The sequence below is a fragment of the Carya illinoinensis genome, chromosome 16 (genome assembly GCF_018687715.1).
Source record: "Carya illinoinensis cultivar Pawnee chromosome 16, C.illinoinensisPawnee_v1, whole genome shotgun sequence".
Taxonomy (NCBI): Eukaryota; Viridiplantae; Streptophyta; class Magnoliopsida; order Fagales; family Juglandaceae; genus Carya; species Carya illinoinensis.
Window position 1 is genome coordinate 26440099 of NC_056767.1, and position 24454 is coordinate 26464552.

The 24454-nt window shown below is 32.4% G+C and overlaps 3 protein-coding genes and 1 non-coding gene across 4 annotated transcripts; all 4 read right to left on the minus strand.

Moving 5' to 3' along the window:
• Positions 1-1159: 1159 nt before the first annotated feature.
• LOC122298980 lies at positions 1160-1957 on the minus strand. The gene has a single exon (XM_043108821.1). The coding sequence runs from the start codon at positions 1955-1957 to the stop codon at positions 1160-1162; it is 798 nt and encodes a 265-aa protein (XP_042964755.1).
• A 5133-nt stretch (positions 1958-7090) lies between these two features.
• On the minus strand, positions 7091-7198 carry LOC122299974. The gene has a single exon (XR_006239825.1). It is a non-coding gene; the product is annotated as a small nucleolar RNA R71 (small nucleolar RNA).
• An 11134-nt stretch (positions 7199-18332) lies between these two features.
• Positions 18333-18887, minus strand: LOC122298981. Its single transcript, XM_043108822.1, has one exon. The coding sequence runs from the start codon at positions 18885-18887 to the stop codon at positions 18333-18335; it is 555 nt and encodes a 184-aa protein (XP_042964756.1).
• A 42-nt stretch (positions 18888-18929) lies between these two features.
• On the minus strand, positions 18930-21125 carry LOC122298982. Its single transcript, XM_043108824.1, has one exon. It carries the CDS (start codon positions 21123-21125, stop codon positions 18930-18932), a length of 2196 nt encoding a protein of 731 aa, XP_042964758.1.
• Positions 21126-24454: the final 3329 nt, after the last annotated feature.

Sequence of the window (24454 nt, forward strand, 5' to 3'; positions counted from 1 at the left end):
TTTATGTGTCTCAGGAGCAGCATTTCCATTTGGACTTTTATTGAGCTTTGAAGGGGAACACCTATCCCAGTTTCCGTTTTTGGTGACAACTTGACTTTTTGCTAGTTTTGTTAAAAGACTATAGCTTTCTCGCAAGTTCAAGTCGGTTTCATGGTGAGCATGTGATCTGAAAGATTCTTTTCTTCTAATTATCAATGAGATGAGGGAACTATTAAAGATTAATATTTGTATGTAATGAAGCAATTAGTTTAAAACCCTTATAAAGTCCATTTTTTTAGCCAAGGAATAATTTTTTAAAGTGTAAGACGACAATAGGCATCTTATAACTTTTGGTTTGTGTTGTTGTTTCAATCACTATCACAACTTTTAGTTGGGGCAATTCCAAGAATGTTAAATTCTTTGAAAAGCTATCAATGCAAAGTATTTATTTTATTTGGTTTGTGGGGAGCTATGTTGCGATGTGGGATTGCTTTGTTATGTGGGTTGACGAAGGGAGGGTAGGGTTGCTTTGTTCTGTGGGTAGATGAAGGGAAGGGAGGGAGAAAGCAAAGATGCGGTCGTTTGGTATATGAAACCCACCGTTTCATTTGTACACATGGACGCCAGGTACGTGAAGATTCCCCCAGCTGTGTGCAAATAGACTTTTTCAATATAAAATATGATAAATTTCATCAAAATGGAGCCGCATTGAATTAGTTAAAGGGATGGGTGGAAAGTTTTGAACTACAGTAAATTTTATGGTTTTTTCAAATTTGAAGAGCTACTATCATCAAGCAAATGTGTTTTTTTTTATTCAATTTTAAATGTTCTTTCTTTTAGCTTAGTTTAAATGTTACATAACAGAAAAAATAAAAGCTATATTAAGTTCAAGGTTGATACTTTATAGAGGACTCTAGTCACGTTCAAGGTACATCGTGGGAGATTAATGTTTTATAAACTAGCTTTTGTGAATGTGCTTTCTTGCCAATGTTTTTTGTTTTATTTTTTTATTTTTTTGATAACTTGCTAGTGTTAAATGATCATAATAGGGACTACAAATATCATATTGGTGCACATATATTGGTGCCCTGGACGTGCAAAATAATACCAAAGGATTAATAAAATTAAATTGAAAGAAATGCTTTAATTTTTTTTTTTTTTTGAAAGGAATATCATTTCATTAACTCAAAACCTCAGTACATTGTTTCTCAATTAAAATAGCTGACATAACCTCTGGAGGGCCATCTTCAATCCACACAGCCTCACTTTCTAAATACATGCCTAACTTTGTAGCAATGTGAGCAGCCTTATTACCACTTCTCTTGACAAAATTTAACTTCCAATCAGCATGTCCCAACATTAGGTGTTGAATATCATCCAGCAACTGTCCTTGTGAAGAACAATTAGAATTAATCCCTATAAAACCTTCTATAACTGTCTTAGCATCACCCTCGATAATCACCTGTTGTAAACCCAATTCTTGATCCAGATTCAGACTTCTTAACAAAGCATAACATTCTATAGAAAACATATAACTAACATAATTTCTTGGTGTAGAAATTACAATCATCGTCTCACTCCTGCTATTTCTAACCACAATACCAATACCCATCATTCTCTTTTCAGAGTCATAGGCTGCATCGAAATTTAGCTTAAAGAAAGGATCAGATTGAGGCCTCCACTGAATATTAGAAGTCTGCATTGAAATATTACTTGCTTCGACCGATAAATTCAAATGTATTTCTTTACAAACATCAATATCATCCACTGCTGTTCGAATTAAAACCAGAGGACTAAGAAATTTATTATGAAACACAAAACTATTTCTTCTAGACCAGAGCTTATGTAGTATGGTAGCCACATAATCCACAAACTCAGTATCCAATTTGTCAATCAGATCCTCCCATAGTAAACTGAAGTCCTGATAATTAGAACTCCATTTCTTGAGAGGAGTTTCTTTTTTCCCCCATACATCCATTGAAGCAAGACAACTCTATAGTACATGGATAATAGACTCCTCCCACCTCTGGCAAACAGGACACAACCCATCATCTATAATCTGTTTTTTCTTTAGCAGCTGATTGGTTAGTAAAATATCATTAAGAGCCTTCCAAATAAATTGTTTAATCTTCCCTGGTACCTTTAATTGCCATAATTTCCCACCTCTCCCTTCATTCTAAGCTTCTCCAACAATCTGTTCGTTCAAAGAGCAATCAAGGAAATATGCACTTTTAATTGAAAAAACACCCTTATCACTCTTGGCTCTGATCAATTTATCACTAACATCCCTCAAACAAATAGGAATACTACAAATAAGATGTGCCTCCTTGATACTGAACACTTCCTTTATTAGATCAATGTTCCACTTGCCACTAACTTCATCAATTAGTGCTACAACTTTTGAGTCTGACACCAACCTATTGATAGGAATTTGAACTTTTAAAGAAGAAGGCTGTGGGAGCCATTTGTCATGCCAAACTCGGATCCTCTTGTCATTCCCTACCCTCCAAACTGCACCTTCTTTGACCAACTGGATTGCAGACCTACGACTTCTCCATATATGAGAAGGAAAACAACCAGCTTTAGCATCCAGAATATCATAGTTTTGATAATATTTGTTCTTGAAAACCTATGCCACCAAAGAAGAAGATTCTTGAATTAATCTCCACACCTGTTTAGCCAAGATAGCACTATTAAAGCTAACCAGATTTCTAAATCCAAGCCCCCCCTTTATTCTTTACTTCCCTTAACCTGACCCAACTCCTTTGATGTATACCCTTATCTTCTTTTTTATGACTCCACCATAACCTAGAAAACATTGCTTCAATCTCCTTTAGTAAATTAGCAGGCAACCTAAAAACACTCTCGTATATGCATGAATGGCTTGCAAAACACTTTTAATAAGAATCTTCTTTCCTGCAGAAGATAACATTTTTTATTTTCAACTATTAATTCTTTTCCAAACTTTCTCTTTCAAACATCTAAAAGTGTTGTACTTAAACCTTCCTACCATGGTTGGCAAGCCTAGGTATTTATTATAATTGCCACATAACACCTCATTTGTAGATTCTATAATCAATCCTCTTGCTGCAGGATCTGTGTTTGAACTGAATAGAATGGAAGTTTTTTGCTTGTTTATAGTTTGCCCTGAAGCACCTTCATATAGTAATAAAATTTGTTCAACATAACACCATTCCTCTTGTTTTACTCTACAGAAAATAACACAATCATATGTAAAAATAAGGTGATTAATAGTCATACCACCCCGTGAGTCAGAGCACTCAATCCTTCAGCACATATGAGAAATAAATAAGGGGACAATGAGTCCCATTGTCTTAGACCTCTAGAAGGAACAATAGTGTTACCTGGAACCCCATTCACTTTAATAGAATAAGTGATAGACTTAACACATGTCAAACCAAACTTGTCCACTTTGCCCCAAATCCCAACTTCGACATCATAACTTCCAAAAATTCCCACTCAACCCTATCATAAGTTTTTGACATATCCAATTTAATGGCCATACTTCCTACCTTACTTCTTTGTTTAGCTGCCTGCATAGTATATAGGAGTTCATATGCCACCATAACATTGTCGGTAATGAGTCTTTCAGGAATAGATGCACTTTGATTCCATGAAATGATCTTTGAAAGTACCATCTTCATTCTGTTGGCCAGGACTTTTGAGATTAACTTATACAAGAATTGCATAAGCTACTTGGTCTAAATTCATTCAGAGGCAAGAGAATTTACTTTAGGAATAAAAGCAACATGAGTGTGATTTAGACCAATAGGCATAATAACATTACTTAAGAAATCCAAGCTAGCTTTAGACACATCCATACTCACTATTCCCTAGTGATCTAAGAAAAAACCCGCACTAAAACCATCTGGTCCCGAAGATTTGAAAGGAGACATTTATTTTAAAGCAAACAGCACATCATCATTAGTAAATTCCTTTTCCAAACTTAATCTCATTTCATCAGAAATTTGATTATCCATCGTAGCCAAGCACTGCGTAATGCACTCTCTAGAAGGATTTGTAGACAGAAATACCTGAGAGAAGTGCTACCAAAAGCCATACATAATATCATCAGAATCTGTCAACAATACCCCCTTAGTATCAAATTAAATTATTAATGTACATATAGTTAGTGCAATTGCAAAATATGAAAATTTAATTAAAAAATAATATTATATTATTATTTTGATAAATTCAATGACTAATCCAATGTGAGGTTATGGTTAGAATGATTTTGGATTTATGGAAAACATGTAATTTTCATCAAATTTTAAAGATAGTTTTGATGAAACCAATGTAGATGCTCTAGATGTATGCGAATGAAATTATGAGAAATTTTAAAATATCTAAACATGTCCTTAATCTTTTCTGTCATATAATTAATTAGGAAAAAGCTATTTGAACAAGAATTCTTATCAATAAAAGTTATCGATTGTTTTTTTATTTATTTAATAGTCAAAGAATTGACTATTAGTAAATTGATTTTGTTTAAATTTTAAAAATTGTTTAAAAATGTGTACAAAATTTTTGAAATAAAAATAAAAAATACATTTGCACTTGTCGGTACAATGTGGAGCACAATTCTCCGTCCCCTAGCATTGTCCAATTAATTATAATTAATGTTATACCTTTTACACTTATTCTTTTTTTTTAATATAACTTATTAAAAAATAATTTAGATTAAATGTATATTATCAATTTTACATAGAATAATTATTATCTCTTTTATTAAGATAAGTCTTAGTTTAATTCCTAACTTTTACCAAATCATACTGAAGACCCTTAATTTAGTTGTTATAAATTTTTACAAAAATTTTATGTGTAGTTATTTTTGCTTATTCTTTTTGCACTCTATTAATGTAATTTGTTATATCATTTTTTTAATATAAAATAACTATTTTAGCCAATTATATCAGTGGATTACGTAAAAATGACTGTATGTAGCAGAACTCAAATTTTTATGGGACCATACTAGTTTCAAAGTCTAGGGATGGCAATTTCTTTCCAAGTTTAGATAATGTCAAGTTAAATTTATGTTATGTGTAATTCAATCTAAATGTGGTGATGAGTGTGCGAAAGTGCACTCTATATACCCTATTATTGGACTAAAATGCTAAAATGTGAATAGAAATCATAGGAATTAATATATATTCTTAAATTGAATTTCTATTTATGTTGGGATACTCCTAAACAGTTTTTTTTATGTCTAATTTCAGAGTTTATAAAAGAGCAAGTCAAGCCCAGTCAAATTCAAAGGAGGACATTCATAGGGTTTGAGAGCAATTTGGAAGAAAAGAAAAGGAAAAAAATCACAAAATGAAACCACAAGAAGTCCAAGTCCGAAATTCGCTAGGAGACAGTCTGGACATACTTTAGTGTTTTGACCGTATCTTTTTACTCATAAATCGGATTGATACAATTCTTGATGCATTGGAAAGATATATTAAAGGGCTATAAGTTTGTCTCTAATAAGGATTTCCAAATTCAAACTCCTGAAGGCTGTACGTGGCTGCCAAGATAAGTCCTAAAATTTAGGCGATTTTTTTATGCGGAAATCAAGAGGACATTAGGGTTTCTTTCTTACCCTATATAAGCATATCATTAGCACGAAATGGAGGAGAGGAAGAGGCACAAGAGGCAGATCTGAAGAGAGGAGAAAATCACTTCCATGGCCATCGTTCGCTTCAGTTTTCTCTGGAGATTTTTGTTGTCCATTATATTTATGGGTAACTAAATTCTCAAGTAGGGTTAGGGATGAACTTGCACATTAGATGGTATTTTTAATTTATTTTTAATTCATGTATTTGATCTTCAATTGCTAAAACTCTTTTATTTTATCATTGTCAATTCATCGTTAATGTTTTCTTCTCCGAATAATCATAGAATTTATTCTGTTTATGGATTCAGTCATGCTTTTTCTATTGAATGGATTAGTTCTTTGATTATGTTTGGATCAGTTATTTATCAATATTGATTTAATTTTTTGCTGCAATATCGCTCCTTGAGTATATTGTCGTCATTGGATTTTCTTAATAGGGGTAGTAATTTACGTTTTTTTGAAAGTGGTGAATACTTTTTCAAAGGGTTACATTTGATTTAAGTCTGGTTTATAAATCTATACCTTCCGATTGGGAATTTCAAGAATTGAGTTCCTAATTGAGTTATCCAATGAATTAAGAATAATTAAAATACCAGATTTGTGGAAGGGATTCCCGACGCTCTACTGTTCGTCAAATTTGAGTACTTTTTCCGTTAATCACTTTGCTTCACTTTAATTTACATTTAAAATTAATCTTTGTTCTCTATTACTTATTTAATATTTTTTCTTTAGTTTCTTTGTTCCTGTTGCTATTCTTTTAATTTGTTTCCCTGTGGAATTGACACCCCAAAGCTGTGCTACAACTACCGCGTTATTCTTTGGGCGTAATCAAATTTTGGCGTTGTTGCCGCGGAGACGGTAGAAGAATTGTGAGATAGTTTTTCTTTTCACTAGTTTGTAAAGGCGGTAACTTCGTTCTCTATTTTAACTTGCTGCATTTTTTTTATTAGTTTATATTTCTTTTTGTAGTTTTTTTTTAGTGTTGCGTTGTTCTCTACCTTGCATGCACAGGTATAGAGACGCCTTTGGTCGGTTTGCTTGTAGACCTGAGTTAGAGTCTGAGTTTAACTTTTCTGATCATTTGTTTGAAAATTCTTCTAATTCTGAGAAAATGAGTGAACATGAAGAGCAACCCACTAGGACCCTTCAGGATTACCTCCACCCTACACGCACAGCCATACCATCATGCATCATGTTTCCAGCTAATATTCGCCAATTGGATTTTAAAACAGGAATGATACAGTTACTCCCTACTTTTCATGGCTTGGAAAATGAAAATCCATATGTGCACATTAGGGAGTTTGAGGAAGTAGTTGCAACTTTTCATAGTCAAAATGCAACTGATGACATTGTGAGATTTAAGTTCTTTCGTTTCTCTTTGAAGGATAGAGCTAAGAGTTGGCTATACTCTTTGAGACCACGATCTATTGGGTCATGGAATGAGATGACAAAGGTCTTCTTTAATAAATACTTTCCCCAACATAAGACCAATGCTTTAAAAAGGCAAATCTCCACCTTTGTACAAAAGGACAGTGAGACTTTGTATCAGTCTTGGGAGAGATTTAAGGAGCTATTGAGTATGTGTCCTCACCATGGGTATGAGAATTGGCGCTTAGTGAGCTATTTTTATGAGGGACTTACACCTAGAGAGCGTCAATTTGTGGAGATGATGTGTAATGGTGAGTTCTTCCAGAAAGATCCTGATGAGGCCATAGAATACCTCAATGAGCTTGCTGAAAAAGCTCACACTTGGACTGGACCTAGTGCTACTGAGAGCACAAATAGGTCACGACCTGCAGGAAACCTAAATGGTGGTGGAATTTACCATCTCAGAGAAGAAGATAACCTAAAGGCTAAGGTTGAGATGCTCACTAGGGAGCTAGAGGCGTTGAAGACTAAGGACTTAAAGCCAACACACGTGGCTAATCATGCAGAGTCTTTTGGACGATGTTTTGTGTGTGGTGGGGTAGATCACCTTGCCCAAGAGTGTCCCACATTTGCTGAGATGAGAGGGATGTATGAGGAACAATGTAATGCCTTAGGTATGTATATGAAGCCTGTTGCACCTTTCTCTGATACCTACAATCCTGGGTGGCGTAATCACCCCAATTTTAGCTGGAAGTCTGAAAACCAGCCGCCTGCACAACCCCCTAGATCATATCCTGCACCATATCATGCACCTTCATCTTCTAGGAGTCCTTTAGAAGACACTTTGCATGCTTTTATTGAGGCACAGAGTAAAACTAATCAAAAGTTTGAATCTTTGATTATGCAGGTTGTTGAAGAAAACAAAGAGATAAAGGGTCATATATCCAAGATAATGAGCTCCTTGAGTGTGAATGAGCGTGACAAGTTTCCTTCTCAAGCTCAATCCGCACCCCAAGGTCAGCATATGGCACAAAAAAATTTAAAAGAAGTCAATACCATTATGACAAGAAGTGGTAAGTCCTTACACATCCCAACAACTGATAAGCAAGAGGATGTTGAAGAGGAACAAAGCAATGATAGCACCGAGTTCCCCAAGGATGCCGAGGTAATCAAGAGTCCAGTTAAGGTACTATTTCCTCAGGCTTTAAAATCTGGTATGTGAACTTTGGATCCTAGTAATGAAATCTTGGAGAACCTCAGGCAGGTAAAGATTAACCTTCCTCTTTTGCATGTTATTAAACAAGTTCCCACTTATGCAAAAGTTCTTAAAGATTTGTGTACAGTTAAGAGGAAGCACCATGTTAAGAAGACAGCATTTCTGACAGAGCAAGTTAGTGCTCTAATTGAGCAGCGAATTCCTCCTAAGTACAAGGATCCTGGTTGTCCAACCATTGCATGTAATATTGGAAATCATGAGTTTGGGCAAGTCTTGCTAGATGTAGGAGCTAGTGTTAATTTGATGCCTTATTCCATTTATTTGTAGCTTGGTTTGAGTGAAATTAAGCCTACTTCTGTCGTGCTTCAGTTGGCTGATCGTTCAATTAAGAAACCGAGGGGGATAGTTGAGGATGTTTTGATCCAAATTGACAAGTTTTATTATCCTGTTGATTTCTTAATTTTGGACACTCAATCAGTTGTTAAGTCTAACTCTAAAGTTCCTCTCATATTAGGTAGACATTTCCTTGCTACGGCTAATGCACTTATAAATTGTAGGAATGGGTTGATGAAGTTATCTTTTGGAAACATGACCATGGAGGTCAACATTTTCCATATTAAGAAGCAGCCAACAGATGACGAGTGCCACCAAACGTATATGATTGATGCACTCATAGACAAGGGAGTTCACACAACTCATGATTTTGATCCCCTTGAATATTCCCTTGTGAATTCTGAGCTTAATACATCTGTTAGTGATTCATCTGATGTTATTGATATTTGTGCTGTTTTTGATGAAACTCAGGATTATGGCACACAGGTTTGGCAACAGAAATTTGAGGAGTTGCCTAAGAAATGTGGAAAACAGATTCCTGTAAGTATGAAAGCACCAAGAGTTAAATTGAAATCTTTGCCTAAGTCTAAAGTCTATAAGGTTAAAATGAAAGCGTTTCATGATAAAAATATTCTTAGGAAGAGGTTTAAACCTAATGACCGAATATGCTTATATGATTTTGGATCTCACAAGCACAAAGGAAAACTTTGGTTTAGGTGCACTGACCCATTTCTAGTGAAAAATATTTTTGTAAATGGGGTGGTAGAAATAGAGGATCCTAAGGATGGTCGGATCTTTAAAGTAAATGGTTAACGCCTTAAAATATTAATTGATAGGCAAGTTCCGGAAGTGGAAGACATTCCACTTGTGGATCCAGTCTATCAACCTTGACCACACCACCAAGGTATGTGTTTCTTTATTTATTTTGTTTTGCTTTGTTTTGTTTTTATTTTTTCTTATTTTCTTTCTTTTCCTTTTTGTTTGCTGTTGGTTTCTTTGTTTTTGATTGCAGGATAGTTTCATTTCGTCATTTCAGATTACCATCTTTGGTGTTTAGGGAGCTACCCACGTCACTCATCAGGTGTATTCTACCATTTTCAGTTACTCCCCATTCAATTTTGATTATTAAACATTGAAGACAATGTTTCATTTAAGTTGGGGGGTGGTGGTGCAAATTCAGTTTTTAAAATGCTTGTTGGAACTCTGTGGCATATTTTCATGTGTCAATTTTTTTTTTAATTTGCATCACACGTGCATCATTTTCACATGTGTACTCATTCTCATTCATAGTCATCTTCGTGAATTCACCAAACCCACCAGATCATTTTTTGTTGAAACATTCACAGAATCCTTAATGCACTTATCCAAGTTTTGTGGTAAGATGGTGGTTTGACACATGTAGCTAGAGAACTCTTTTGCTTAAGTTTTCATATGAGTTTGGAGAGGATTGAGAGCATACAAATGCAGTAAATTGTGATAAGCGTTCATTGATATGTTGAATTGGGCACTTCTTTTGAGAATATCATTACATGGTTTGAGGTACAATGGTGGATATACTTGGGATATGACGAAGGTCAACTTAGGATTAACGTTTGAGCCTTTCAAGCTATCCTTTCCATCATAGACCCCTAGTAGCCAACTTTGAGCCAATAAAACACTTGTAGCTTTTTCTTTTCATATGCCCATATCATCCATGCCTCTCCACATTGGAGTATAACCTATACACAGATTTTCTTACCCTTTTTACTTCCAAGTGTATACTAGGTGTGAAATTTGAATTTTCTTTCTTTAATTTTATCATTTTCAATTAAAAAAAAAAAAGAGAAGAAGAAGACGACGGAAAAAAAGAGAAGAGTACAAGTTGCAAAGTGTTCAATTGAGTGAGTTCAAAAAAAAAAAAAAGAAGTTGGTAGAGATGGAAAGAATACAAAAGTGGCATGTGTTTGTCCATCAAATTGTTGAAAAAAAAAGGAAGAAGAAGGAAAAGCATTATTATTTGATGATCTGAAAAGTTGGAGAGTATATCAAGTGAGAAGTGTGGTCTATTAAGATATTTAATAAAATTCCCTTTGTATGTACTTGGAAGTTTTTGAATCCCTTTCATCCTTTTTTTTTATATAACCCCAAAACCAAGCCACATTACAACCTTTTGTGTTGACCATTCTAATCCTAAGTAAGTTGTTGGAAAGACTGGTGGAAGTCTCATTTGTTAGTGTTCCTATCATAAGATCAATGTTTCCTTGTTGCTTGTACATAATTGCCTAATTTTCCATGAGAGTGTGTATACACCCATTGTCAACTCCATAGAGAGAGCCCTTACACAAAACACTATTATACCCGTGAGTTATGGAGTTGAACCTTTTGCTTAAAATGTTCTTGATGTTATATGTATCAAGGTTAGTGGTACGATAGTTATGGCTTGGAGAACACACACACACTCTGTGGATTGCTATAGGTGGATTGATCTTGATGGGTTATTGGATTCCTTAGATTGTTTTGATATGTGAATCTGGAAAGTATGACTTGATGGCCTTTATATGTGATTTTCTTTGGTCTCTTTCATTGTTTTGACATGAAAATTGCTAGGGACTAGCAATGAGTAAGTTGGGGGGTGTGATGAGTGTGTGAAAGTGCACTCTATATACCCTATTATTGGACTAAAATGCTAAAATGTGAATAGAAATCATAGGAATTAATGTGTATTCTTAAATTGAATTTCTATTTACGTTGGGATACTCCTAAGCAGTTTTTTTATGTCTAATTTCAGAGTTTATAAAAGAGCAAGTCAAGCCCAGTCAAATTCAAAGGAGGACATTCATAGGGTTTGAGAGCAATTTGGAAGAAAAGAAAAAGAAAAAAAATCACAAAATGAAACCACAAGAAGTCTAAGTCCTAAATTCGCTAGGAGACAGTCTGGACATACTTTAGTGTTTTGATCGTATCTTTTTACTCATAAATCGGATTGATACAATTCTTGATGCATTGGAAAGATATCTTAAAGGGCTATAAGTTTGTCTCTAATAAGGATTTCCAAATTCAAACTCCTGAAGGCTGTACGTGGCTGCCAAGATAAGTCCTAAAATTTAGGCGATTTTTTTATGCGGAAATCAAGAGGACATTAGGGTTTCTTTCTTACCCTATATAAGCATATCATTAGCACGAAATGGAGGGGAGGAAGAGGCACAAGAGGCAGATATGAAGAGAGGAGAAAATCACTTCCATGGCCATCGTTCGCTTCAGTTTTCTCTGGAGATTTTTGTTGTCCATTGTATTTATGGGTAACTAAATTCTCAAGTAGGGTTAGGGATGAACTTGCACATTAGATGGTATTTCTAATTTATTTTTAATTCATGTATTTAATCTTCAATTGCTAAAACTCTTTTGTTTTATCATTCTCAATTCAACGTTGATGTTTTCTTCTCCGAATAATCATAGAATTTATTCTGTTTATGGATTCAGTCATGCTTTTTCTATTGAATGGATTAGTTCTTTGATTATGTTTGGATCAATTATTTATCTATATTGATTTAGTTTTTTGCTGCAATATCGCTCCTTGAGTATATTGTCGTCATTGGATTTTCTTAATAGGGGTAGTAATTTATGTTTTTTTAAAAGTGGTGAATGCTTTTTTAAAGGGTTACATTTGATTTAAGTCTGGTTTATAAATCTATACCTTCCGATTGGGAATTTCGAGCATTGAGTTCCTAATTGAGTTATCCAATGAATTAAGAATAATTAAAATACCAGATTTGTGCAAGGGATTCCCGACGCTCTACTGTTCGTCAAATTTGAGTACTTTTTCCGTTAATCACTTTGTTTCACTTTAATTTACATTTAAAATTAATTTTTGTTCTCTATTACTTATTTAATATTTTTTCTTTAGTTTCTTTGTTTCTCTTGCTATTCTTTTAATTTGTCTTCCTGTAGAATCGACACCCCAAAGCTGTGCTACAACTACCGCGTTATTCTTTGGGCGTAATCATGTGGCTAATTTGGTTAATTAATTGAATTAAATTTCTCAGCCTTAATCCACCAATTATTGTATTATATTTGTATTATGTTCATAAATTGTAATAAAAACTACTAAAATAGTTGAAAAAGTTCCTCCCGAAGCGAACGTCGATCTCTCTCTCTAAAACCTCTCCCTTCTCTCTAAACAACAACAAACGTTATCGGCTAGAGGGGGTGGGAGCTTCGGCTCCCTCCCTCCTCCCTCCATCTCCCCGCCTCCCTCCCCCTCCACCTTCTGGTTTTGTTTTTTTCTTTTTTGTTTTCCGGCTATATAAGGGGGAATTACAGATCTGGAAGAATCCAGCGACCACCGACCAAGACGCGCACCTCCATGGAGTAGCCCAGCCACCGATCTTCAAGACCACCGAATCCGGTGCCAATCGGAGTGGAGAGTGGCCCGCACGCGCGGGTTAAAGTTTTCCGTTGTTCCGGCGCGTGGTGCTCACGCGCCACCGGGAATCCCTCTGCCGATGCCACGAGCGGCGTTTCTGGGATCTATGAGTCGGGGACTTCCAAGACTGGCCGTTGGTTCTCTCATAGAGTGGCGCGTGTGTTGCACGCGCTACAGTACCTACGGATTATACTGGTTTTTCGTATACAGTGTTTTCTATGTAGTTTCTTTTTATTGTCTTTTGTTTTCAATAAAAAAATCCAAAAAATTAGTCCCCACTCCGCTTGGCGGTGTTTGGTGGGGTTGGTACCCTATATCCCGCGTAGTCTGGTATAGGGATTTGGTAACTCTATCTTAGATAGAGTTGTGCTGTCTCTTAGACTTAGGTCTTTAGAGATTAGCAGTCTGGACTAGACTATGTCAACCACATTAGTGTGTTGGGAAGCTATCAACCGTTGTAACTGACTTGATGTTTAAGTCAAATTTGTAAGTCCTCTTAAATGAATGGATGTGATCTGTTATTCAAAAAAAAAAAAATTGTAATAAAAACTAACAATTTTGAAGGTACCATATCCGATTTGATTTGTGTCAAAATGATTTTTATGTGAATCAACACTAACTTGACCCAATTCAATCTTAATATATATATTTTTTTGATAGAGGAGGTGAGGGATTTCGAATCTAGATTTTCTATTTGAAGAACCAGGTCATATACTATTAGGCCATTAGACTCTTGACAGCCCGCTTAATGAATTAGGTTCTCAACTCTAACTTATAATTTCGTATGAAAAAATTAGCCCCCCTAATATTTACCTCTCCAATACATGCATGCAACTAGGAGTGTCAAAAAATATTAGAAAATTGATCGAAACGACCAAACTGGAGGTTCAGTCTAGTTTGTAACTGATCCAGTCTAGTTTTAATTTTAATATTTTGAAAATGGATTTAAACCGAACCAAACAGTATATTATAAATATATATATTTAATTTCTTATATTATATATATAAAAAAATTTATATAATTTTTTATATTATATTATATGCTAAATTGCTCAGCCCTATCCACAATTTTTGTCTTCTTCGTGTGTGTGTATATATGCATGTATTAAATAAATAAAATTATATTTGCTAACCATGTAGATAATGCATAATGATCTACACCGACTTGCAAGTTGAGGATTTCTTAAAAATTGAAACAAATAAAAAAGAAGAAGGAGTTACTAAAGCTGATGGATCAATAAAAAATATAATAGAAATTAAGAAAAGAAGAAGATAAAGAAACTTAATTTAAGGATTGACTACCATGCACACATAGGTCCGAGAATTCTGACATAATTAAGGTAAATATTGAAAATCAAATTTCTTAAAATGATAAATATAATTATTTGGATAATAATCAAATCAAATTGATTTGATTTGATGTTATCTCTAACAATCACCGTTGCAAAGCAAAATCAACGAAGTAGATAGACCTATAAAAGAAGCAAACTTCCATATATATATGCATGCATATCACAGCTATAAGAAAAAGGACTATGTGGGGCGAAAAAAAAAAATCGTTGCAAATTAGGTTGCATATAGAGGCTAGATCATCTCTCTTGCAAATTAATCAGTAATGTTCATGGCCTTTTTGATTTGTCTTCGACAGGTGATACTGGCGGAGCCTCACTCGCAATATTGGCCTCGCAACCATCATGATGATCATATACACCACCACCATTGCTTTTCATTATCCCGACTATGATATTGTTGTTCTTGCGATCTAGACAGTTGATCTGTTTCGATTATGATACTGTATGTACAAAATAAATCAAACACAATATTTGAGAGGAAACGCATGAAGTAATTAACTAATTACAATAATACCTACCGGCAATAGGATGCATGAAAGAGGAGAAAAACAGACGACCCTCCAAAAAGAAACCACAATGTAAGTCTCATGATCTCTGATCTCGATCCTTCGTGTACTCTATGTTAGAACAGCACAAAAGCTTGAGGTCATTCCATAGGGAATAAATACATAAATATATATATATATATATACACACACACATACATACAAAAGAAAGTACAGGGAAGGAGGTAAGTGAGGAAAAAAACTTTACAACAAGAACGTAACTCTAGGGAAGTCTTGGTCTTGGCAAGACTTTTGATGTCCAAAAAAAGAAAAAAATGTATTGGCAAGAATTTTTAGAAAAAATAAAAATTAAAAAAGGATAATGTTAGATTGACTACTAAATGTGCACACCAATTATATGTACACTAGTACAAATGAGTTCTCTTTCTTTCTTTCTTTCTTTTTTTTTTTTTTTTCCTTCAATCATTTTTTAAATATCCTTAACAATTAAGAAAAATAAAAAATAAATTCACTAATAATCACTTCTTTAATAGTCATACTATCATATTTGGTGGACACATTTAATAGTCATATTATCATTTTCCTTAAAAGAAATGCTTGGTATATACAATATTATATAAATAGTTTTACATAGCTATATGGTTTATTTGGTCAACTAGATTTTAAAGTTCTTTTTATTATAAAATAGATCGGACATATTATATTAAGTAACGACACCATTGTTTTCTTATATAAACTAGATTCTTAAAATTTAGAACTTTTTATTTTTATTTTTTACTTTTTCTAACTACCAAAACGAAATTGATACCCATGACTGACCTTATATATAATGACCAGATGACCTTATAAAGCTAGGTTCTCCTTTTATAGATCAAGATATATATATATATATACTAGTTGAGGACCAACGTGCGATGCACGTTTGCTTCGTTTTACTGTTAACTGTTTAGTTAAGTTACAAAAAATTGTCAGCAAAAATATTACATAGATATAAACAGCAAAATGAGTTATGGATTTGTTTTTTTTGTCTAGGTGTCATTCAAGCTCAGGTCCATATTGGACAGGACTGATGGAGATAATATTGAAGTTTTTGTGTTTTTGTTGGTTGAATATTTCTGGGTCCACAGCAAGTTGAATCATCCATTGATTTTCTGAAGCTTCTGATGCCATTTTTTGTATAAATGGTAAATGTTCCTGTGTAGTAAATAGTTAGTGAGTTTAGATAATTAGTCAATGTAAAAATAATTTATATATAATTTTATTTGAAAATTTTGTGAAAAAGAATAAAGTTACCTCTCCAGTATGATTCATGAAATCAATGGCTGAATGACCCAATGCTTGTTCTGCAAGTTCACCGAACATAACAGCTGCTAATTTTCCTGTCCCGTCATCAACTTCAACATATGCTCGACAACTGTAAATAATAAAAGTATTATTTTTTGTTAGTATTGGTAAAATTAATATGTGAATAATTTTGAAATGAATTGTTAATTATTGAAGTAAAAAAAATGTGTACCGTGGTTCAGCAACACTTTGATGTTTGCAGTGGTAACAAAGAAAGCTTTCATTATGGTCATGCCCAGTTCCTTTGTTACAATTGATGCATGACATATAGAAGAAGATTTGGTGCAAATTTATGATATTTATCTTTGCCTTGATCCAGAATTTTGCTTTCTATATTATATTAAGAACAATATTTTGTTTAATGAGAAGGAATATAAATACAAATATGATGTTAAGAAAAATAATTTACCTCCATTGGTTGCAAACTTTTTAGTAATGCAGCAACATCACAATTTTTTGTTATTTGTCGAATACCAACTGACGATAAAGATGTAGATGGGTATTTTAATGATTTTGCAATTATGACTTCAAGTCTTGAATCATTGATTGCAATCCTAAAAAAGAAAAAAAGAAATTATAATTGGAACATTTTTAATAGATATGTTAATAAAAAATATTGTAATTAATATGAATTACCATCTTTGCAGCAGTTTTGCTTCAGGGATAAGAGGATTGATTGTAAATGCACTTGCTGGTCGAGATGAAAGAGATAGTCCTGTTTCGTTAATATAAATAATTGTTAGTTAAAAAATGTAAGATTTAAAATAAGAATTAAGAATTTGAATTATTAGAATTACCATTGTAAGAACGAACTTTGAGCTTTGTTGCAAGTAGAATTGGTTTTGTTTCGATTATTTCAGAAATTTTTTTGCATTCGTCTTGAACAAAACGTCCCCACATAGTCAACGAGATAGGATTGAAGCTACATGATATGAAAGGAGAAAATTAAAAAGAATTTAAAAAGTAAAGATTATAAAAAAATTTTCAAAAATTAAAAAGGGGAAAAAAAATTTACCTTTGATCTATAACATAGATTTCTTGAAGAGTAGCTGGTCCATTTGTTAATGTTATTTCTTTTGGAGGTTTGATGTGAAGAGCAACTGCTAAGAGATCTGATTAAAAATATTGAAATGATTAGCTGTTTAGGAAAAAAAAATTAAAAATGATAATAATTTACCTATTTCTGCAATTGAATCCTTATAAGCATCCAACTCGTTAATGGGAATGAGGTTGTACTTTGGTATTTCTACTTGTTGTTCATTTTCTGGAATCTCTTCGATGATTGTTTTTGCATTTATAATCCATTGGTATTCATGCGACTCAGTTTTATATTTAGGATCCAGTAGTTTGACATATGCGTTTATAATATAGTAGGATCGAAACATCTGGAGAGAGTCTTCTCTTGAATCAATATCATTTCCGAACATTGTTGCTTGTAGACGATTTCCCTATATTATATAAGAAAGTATTGGTTGTTAGTTTTTATAATAAGTAAGGAATTTGTTTTTAAAAAAAAAAGTAAAAAAATTTTACAAGTAAATATTATTACATAGAATGTATAAGATATGTTATATAAAGTATATATATATGAGTATATTTGTAGAATAAATTGTAAGTAGAGAAAAAAATATTGTACCTGTTCATCTACCAACATTAAATTTTGGTATTTTATTGATGAGTGTTGCCCAATTCGTTTGGGGGATTTTTCAACCACGAGCATCTTGATTTTCCAGTCCCTTGTCTTTGGAGTAATATCTTTAATTGATGTATAAGTGATCCGCATTTTGAAAACTGATAAGCCAAAAAGAAATGAAGTCTATAAACATAAAAGGAAAGAAATGGAATTAATTAAACTGTAAAATAAAAACTAATAGAAACTTATATGTATTAATTAGTTAACAAGAATAAATTAATAGAATATTGGAAATATAAAAAAAAAAATTGTAGAAAATTTTTAATCTATTTATAGCAGTTAAAATTAAATATAAAAAAAAAATTTGTTACCTGCATAACATCAGTTAGAGGAGGCCAATGTTAATAAGTCTGTGTAGACAATATTTTTTGTGCAGTTTTTTTCTAGTTCATCAGTTGAGATTGGTCGTATCAGAATCTTGATTGCAGAAATAGTCTTAGCTCTTGATAAAGCTACATATAATTGTCCATGTGAAAAAACTGGATGTGGCAAGTATATCCCAACAAAATCTAATGTCTGTCATTGTGACTTGTTTATACTCATTGCAAAGCTTAGTTTAACAGGGAATTGAGTTCGTTTGAATGGGAAACCACTGTTTTCATCAGGATTTGGGAAAAATGGAATTCTCGGAATAAAAACCTTTTTGCCACTGTGATGACCAACTGCAATTTCTGCATGAATAACGTTACGATCAAAATTGCGACAGATTAGTCGTGTTCCATTGCATAGTCCTTCTGAAGGATTGATGTTTCTCAATAACATGATTGGACAGTTTTGTTTCAACAATAATTCATGTGGAGGAAGTCCATTTGGTGTTAAAGTATGTAAGAAATCTTCCATGACTGCCTGTTCAGATGCGTCGATTGTTTCATCAAAACTGTAATACTGTTTTAACTCTCCAGGAAATCTCTGAATCAACAAAGTGTTTATTTCATCAACATAACTATTTTTTAGTGTCAATATAGCTCGATTCATCATGCTTGAAATATTTGTTGAATAATCAAAAATATTATGAAAAACAGTATCCACCAAATGATCCAAAGAAGTAGCATCATTTTCATATGGAATTAACATGACTGCCGGAATTCTAACGTATTCATTAATTGTGATTGGTGGTTACCCATTCCCTAAATCCAATATGTATTTTGAGAAGTCTGGATCTAATCTTGCACGCATATTTTCAGTTAAAAGAATTTTTGTCAATTTTGGCCATAGGTAGGAAGAAACTAAGCTGGCATCAATCTGTTGTTGTCTTGTTCCTTTTGGGACCACAGGTAGAATCTGACGAAAGTCTCCACCAAATACAATAACTTTTCCACCAAAAGATAATTCTGAATCATTAATATCCTTTAGCATTTTATCCAATGCTTCTATAGATTCTTTTCTTGACATAGGAGCTTCATCCCATATGATTAACTTTACTTTTTGTAGTAATCTTGCAAGTCCACTTTGTTTACTGACACTGCATGTGAGATTTTTGTTGGTATCTAGTGGAATTTTGAATCGTGAATGTGCAGTTCGACCTCCAGGTAAGATTGATGCAGCTACACCAGATGAAGCAGTTGCAAGAGCAATTAATTGCTTTGTTCTTGTTGTAGCAAGGAGTGCTTTGTATAAAAATGTTTTTCCTGTACCACCAGGACCATCAATAAAGAACATCGTAGGTTCATTTGACAAAACTTTTTGTAAGATAGAATTATAAGCATTTTGTTGTTCGCAATTAAGCAGTGTTGATGCATGAAGATCTTCTTCTGGAATTGGAACAGCTAATTCATCATCAATTTCTCTAAACAAAAACTCATCTTGATCAAAATCAATGTTTTGGTCTATAAGATGGAACGAATTGATGTTTCTACCCATTGATTCAAATATTGTGGAGATGGAGCGTAAAGTTTCAGTTCTAACAGTTGATGAAGAACTTTCAACTAATTGAAAATCAGCAGACATATCTTGTTCAAAGCGTTCCCAGAGATCTCTTGGATTTGTAGGATTACAGTAAACCAAAATTGTTGCAAATAGTCTTCTTAAACTGAAAGGCATTTGGTAAAGAGAGGCTTCGTATAAGCATTCTTCTAAACTGTCATCTCTCTGTAATAAACCATACATAGTTGCAGCTTCACAAAATGTGGGGGCCAAGATACCATTGACAGTTTTGAGATGATCAAATGATAAAGGACCTCTTATATGATTTAATAACATCCGCAGATAATACCTTTCTCCTTCAAAAGGATTTGCTGTAACAATTCGACCTATCACAACCTGTTTTTTTCGAATAGTCCACATTTTGTATTGTTGGCTCCAAACATAAAATTCAGGAAATTCTTTATACAACAATTTTCTGGCATTCTGATCAACTTGATTTGTTGCGAAAAATTCAGTCAGCATTGACTTTGCTGAAAAGTCAGAGTTTATCACATTTGTTAAGTTTTCATGTGCACGGAAAGTAACCTGGTGCTGATTTTCAAGATGTAAATGTAAGCTATAGACTGCTGGATGAACCTCATTGATAATAAAGCCAAATATTCTCCACATAGCCTCTGGTGGAGTAATCCATCGAGCTGATTGAAATCTTTCAATTTCATCAATCTGTTGAGTGCTTTGTTCAGAAACCAGATTGAAGGCAACACGATCATGGCCTTTATAAATGTATTTGTAAAGATACTTGACAGCTTTTATTGTAGAACATATCTCAACATTAATATGGCAGTCAAACATTGCAAGTAAATAAGGGTTATATGGAACAACCCAACGATTATCTAAATCATGTCCTCTGATTTTGGCTGTTCTTCCATTGTTGCAGCGTTTGTATATTGGGAAGCAATCATTTCCAACAACAGTGTTTGAGACAAACTGTTTTGGGTAATTATTTTTGCAACAACCATTTTTTTTCATGCATACATTTGTTGGATTTAGAACTCCACATGGGCCATGCATCATATGCTTAACAACAGCTGTATAGAGATGTAAGTTGTTGTCTTTGTCAGGTAATTCAGCAGATACTATCTCATCAAAAGATTCTAGTGCGTATAATTTCCAATCTTGACGCAATATAATTAGGAAATGGGCATGTGGAAGTCCTCTTTTTTGGTGCTCAATAACATAAACATATGCTGCGATTTTTCCAAATATTTCTCGTTTGAATAATTCATACTTCAGATCCTCTAATTTTGCTCTAAAAATTCGAGCAATTAAGTCAGGTCGATTTTGGGTTTCCTCATGTGGTAACAATTGAGTTGAGATCTCTTTCCAATTTGGATTGCATGTCATTGTCAAAAAAATATATGGTTTGCCATATCGTTGAACTAAAGCCATTGCTTCTAAATATCTTTTTTGCATATCTCTTGGGCCTCCAATAAAAGATGAAGGCAAAATTATACGTTTGCCAATTCTTGAAGCATTTGTTTCTCCAAGATTAATGCTATCAACAATGCCTTGATATAATTCAGATCGAATATGTTGTTGATTGCAACGAAAATAATCTAACCTTGAAGTCTCTATCTTGATATACATGTCAACAACAAATTGTTGAAGAAGTCGGCCAGAGATTAGAAGGATAGATTTCAGATTTTCTCTAATTTGCAACTTGTAACAGTAATATTCACGGCAAGAAACAATGGGATCTTTTTTCTTTTTCTTTAAAACTACAAAAGTAATAAAAAATTATTTAAAAAAATACATACCAAATATATTAATAATAAGTTGTATAAAAAAGATAGGATAGAAAATTTAACCTTGTTCTTCTCTTTTGAGTAATTCTTCTACTGATGTTGATTGATGAGGATCAATTAATTGAGTTGTGCAGTTATTGACAGATACAGATGCAATTCTTTTGTTAATTCTTTGTATGCCTTGGTGCCATCCAATATCTCCAAGAGGAAACAACAGAGGATATTGAAGCGGATCATAGCATCCAAAATAATATTGAACTAAATGACTCCCGTCAATATGATTAAATACGAAAATATCACGAGGTGTTAAATGTTCTGAATCATCATTTTCAACCCAAATAGCTGTAACTTCTGATGATGTTGGGGCATTAAACACCCGTTGATCTAAACCAGGATCTGATTTTATACAGATTTTTTGATATTCTAAATTTGGCAAATCACCAATAGATCGAAAAAATGTTGAATATGGATTTACACGAAGGAGATCCATAAGTTGGGCAATAATAGAAGGATCCATTCTGATTGAGTCAACAATGCGATTCTCGAATTCATGTTCAATGTCATAGAAATATAGCTGCAAATTAGAAGGTTGACCATCTGAAGGAATCAAATCAGGGAGACAGTGATAAATTTGACCTTGAGCTCGAAATGTATATATTCCTCTGTTTCTTCGACATAAATTTCTGTCAAATTTAACTCCAAAAGATGTGAAAGCAAATTTGTTGTTGTACGTTCGAACATATGTCCGAAATTGTGTAGATTCAGCAGTATTTGAAACAAACAGATTATAGAGTTGATCTGGAACATCATTTGTAACCAAAGAGATTGATCCATCAGCACAACAGAAATTCTTTGTTTCATGAAAGAATCTTTTTGCTTTGCAATGCTGACAATGTGGCATATTTGGTAAATAATTTGCTTCAACTGGAACATTTTGTAATATTTGTCTATGTACAACATTATGACGACGTAATGTGCCTATTGAGTTGGGGTAAAGGAAAAACAAATATAAGAATTTTCATTAGAAATAATTAAATAATTTTTTTTCAATCAATATTTTAAATATAAATAACAATAAAATATAATGTTATTAAAGAATTCATTTTATTTTTAGTTCTTACCAAAAGTACATCTTCGCAGATTTTTTTGAGCACTTGATTGTAATTGATCAACAAGAGGAACCTATTTTAGAGAAAAAATAATTATTGAAAGAGAGTAAATAAATAAAATATATGATGACAAAAAAGAAAAGTTACTAAACCTGTTGGACCATAAGTTGTTCAGAAAGTTGACTTGTCTCTGTTGGTGCATTTGTTGACTTTCCTTTCAACAAATTTACAGAATAACTTGAGCCAGCAGAAGAACTGTATGAAATATTTAATTGTGTAGATTCTTCTGAATTTTTAGCAAGGAGATGAACATTTGGGCATATGCTAGGCTCTTCTGAGGAGGTCATTCCAAGAATGTTAAAATTACGGCGAGAAATTCTGGACCTCTTTCCATGGTATTGTTGAATATTAGAATTTTCAATATTGCCAATAGGTTCGAGATGATCATCTGATGTATCATCGATTGATATAATCATTTGATCAATATCAGATGGCGTTGAATCTTGAAAATCAAGCATATCTCTTTTCGAAACTTGTTTTTGACAATGTCTTTTTGTTGTTCTTTGCTGCAATTGATCTTTTTTGTTTTGTAGAAGATCTTTAGATGACATTTTTTTGTTGATTTTTTTTGAAGCAGAATTTTATTTAATTATTTCCTGAAATAAAGATTTTGGAAATAAATAATAAAATTTTATCATTTGATATGTCAATAAAGTAAATTAAAAGTTCAAAATTTTAAATTGACAGTAAATAAAAAGTTCAAAAAGTTTATTAATTGGAACAAAAAAGAACATATAATAAATATATTTATTTATATTATATACTTTATTGAATAAAATATTACGTGCTAAATAAAGATATAATTTTAAGCATGGATTGAATAAATGAAATAATTTGTAATATACAAGGAAAAAAAATACTTACAGTTTTTGTAGCTAGCAGGATATTTGTTGACTTCAGATCTTTTAGTTGAAAATATAATCCCTATTTTTAAAAAAGAAAAATGTATGTTATTTTTAACAAGAAATATATTTTTTTAAATTTTTAAAGAGATAAAAATGTTTTAATTTGTTGCAATTAATTTTGATTAGAGATATTATAATAATTATTTGTAAATACAAAAATAATACAATTGATAAACGAAGTTGCAAAAACTTGATCTTTAGTTGATATATAATAGTAAGAATAGTCATTTGTTATTATAATATCAAATTTAAAACATTAATAACATTCAAATGTTTTTTTAAGAATTTATTTTGGAATTTTTAATTAATGAATTATATAAAAGAAGTGATAAAAATTTATATTATATAATAAGTTTGTATTTATTTTATTTATACATTTATTTTAAATGGTTAAATTTAATTAAAATAAAATCTAAATAGTTTAAATTAGAAAGAACATAAAATTAGGATGTTTTATTTTATAAATATTTATAGTTAAAGAATTGGTCATAAATGTCTTTTTTGAATTTATAGCTATAAATTTTATAGCTTGATAAATTCAAATTTACATAGAATCAATGTCTAAATATGGTATTATTTTTAAAATCACTATGTTCTATAGTGATTTTGAGATTAAAATTTGATGCAAACACCATTATTTAGATTGAAATCTATATTAAAATTTTTACTGACCATATGTTAATTAAGAAATATTTACAAAAAATAACATTTATATAATAACTATCATGAAATATGTTTGAAGAAATGAAATTGTTGTTAAAAAAACAAAATATTAAAGTATCGATGGACAAATAGAATGCAAATATTTTGAAAGAAAAAAAAATTTAAGACATTTATAATTGTAATTGTATAATTAATATCTAAGAATAATTTGAGATTTATATATAGTATTGTGACAA